Below are 2134 nucleotides of genomic sequence, written 5' to 3' on the forward strand. Positions count from 1 at the left end.
TGGACACTTCCCAGGGATAGGGCAGCCACAGCTTCTCTTGCAGCAAACCCAGTATTGTGCAATATTTAATGCCTTGTGAAAATGTGTCTATTTTTTAGGTGAGCAAAACCAATTCCTAAACAAATCCGAAGCAAATTTGGGAAAACAATGACACTCATGCACAGATCTGGTTTATTCCAGGTTTTCTCTTCATGGCAAAACCAGACAAACTCAGGATTATCTTTAAGGGTTGTCCAGGAGGAATTCCTGTCTGAGGAACAGAAGAGGCTGTAAGTTCCTGCCAGTGCAGTGCTGTAATCACAAAAATGCTGTTATTTATTGTTTTTGATAATAATTAATAAGGAATTGTTGCATTCTTAGTGCGACAGTCACTTTATTTCTATTTTTTTTGGTACCATTTATTATGTAGCCATGTGGTTTAAAGAAGATAAATTTTTAGGTTTCTCCTTTAACTAATTAATGATTTTCCTTCTTTTAGGCATTCCAGTGTTCAGAAGCTCTTCAATGCCTTGTCTTTTTCTTCTGGGGAAAGATGCAGGGAGCTGAAACTGTCTGCTGCCATTCCAGAATTGGAGAGGTGAGGAATTACTTTTGTGCTCAAGGGATCCATTCTGTAAAAATGATAGAAAAATATTTTGGTAGATGTGGTACCCATCTAAAAATTGTTTATTAAATTGTTCTGTCTTTACACTAGGATGTTTTTATTCTGAGATGAATTATTTCCTCTCTAGCTTGACTTTTAATACTCGTTTTAGTAATTTCCCAGCTATTTATATGAATGAAATCTTTTGCTGTCAATTGTAAGGAAATAAACTTTTTATTTTTGGAAGGTTTGTGCAGCACTTCACGGTCAGCAGCGTCAGTACCAAGCCAGTGATGAGAGCACATCTTCCTGTCCTTCTGCAACAGTCAGAAACCATTCCTGATAGCAAAGCAGAAGGTGATAAGGTAAGGAAACAACTCCACAATAATTCCTAGCCCTCATATATAATATTTAGAAGACTCTGTCAGTAGTTCTGTTGTAGTGTAATGAAATTACACTAAATAAAACGGATCATGTTCAGCCATGCTCTGCCTCCTCCTCCACTACCACCAGTTTCTTGCCTTGTTTTCCTGGTTATATACTTAATTCTTTTCCATTTAAACAATATTTTGGAAGTGCAAATGGCCTTTCAGCCTGATGGAATAGAGGCAGAAAATGAGGTGTAGATCTTTAAGTGAACTGTTTTCTCTAATGTCCAGAGAGACTTAGCCCTAAAGCAGCAGCTTGTTTTTCTGAATTGCTGAATAATTTAACTGAATTGTTCTCTGGAACATAAAAGTCCTTTAAATAGCATAGAGGTAGCACATGATATTTAACATTTGCTGATATTATCTGTACAACACTCCTTTCTCTATAGGGGCAATAACAATTGTCCAACTTAAGGCGTGCTTTAAATAGCATTTTCAGAGAAAATATTTCCTTGGAGCTTCCCAGCATTTGAAATCTGCTGAAAACAAAGCCAAAGCAGCAGGAATATAATCTTTCTCTTGGAATATTGCTGGGGTCTGGTTCAGAGACCATACTGACAATTAATAAGCTCTTACGAACGTTTTTAAATCTGATTTTAAGGTTGGTTTAAAGGAAAGGAAAATCTATATGAATCATAGAAAACAGCCTTTTTGATGTCTGCACCAGTGTTTCTGTGGTTATTTTGTGTTTAGACTTCCCTTTTCCCCTGTTCCTTGTGTTGCAGGTGATCATCACCATCATCACTGGGCTTCCAGGATGCCGTTCCAGCGACCTGTGTGCTTTCCTTGTCGCTTTCACCAAGGAGCACGGGAGGTTGGTGCAGCTCTGCTTACACTGATCACCAAAAAACAGCTTGGCATGAAGGAAAAAAAAATTATCACTGTTTCATTTGGTGTTTTTTTAAACCTAATTTCAGACTGCCAGGTAGATTTGCCCTTGAATTTATACATTTAGACAGAAAAACAGCACCAGGAGATTTCTTTGTTGTCATTCCATGTGGCGAAGAGCTTCCATTTATTGACTTGTAGTGATTCTAAAATGCATTTTTCTTATGAGAAAACACTGTACTAACAGTCCTTGCCACAGCATTGTTTTTGATTTAGCCCGATTTCTATTCAGCAG

At 37.5% G+C, this 2134-nt stretch overlaps 1 protein-coding gene across 1 annotated transcript in view; it reads left to right on the forward strand.

The window, feature by feature from the left end:
• The window catches only part of CUNH20orf194 (chromosome unknown C20orf194 homolog), a 62796-nt gene that overhangs the window by 38980 nt on the left and 21682 nt on the right, over window positions 1-2134 (forward strand). Inside the window, exons 23-26 of the mRNA XM_017742391.1 lie at window positions 181-269; window positions 479-577; window positions 831-948; window positions 1737-1825. Of these exons, the coding sequence (XP_017597880.1) occupies window positions 181-269; window positions 479-577; window positions 831-948; window positions 1737-1825 (395 nt within the window). The remainder of the gene's footprint in view (window positions 1-180; window positions 270-478; window positions 578-830; window positions 949-1736; window positions 1826-2134) is intronic.

Source organism: Corvus brachyrhynchos, unplaced genomic scaffold, assembly GCF_000691975.1.
Source record: "Corvus brachyrhynchos isolate BGI_N302 unplaced genomic scaffold, ASM69197v1 scaffold166, whole genome shotgun sequence".
In the NCBI taxonomy this organism is placed as follows: domain Eukaryota; kingdom Metazoa; phylum Chordata; class Aves; order Passeriformes; family Corvidae; genus Corvus; species Corvus brachyrhynchos.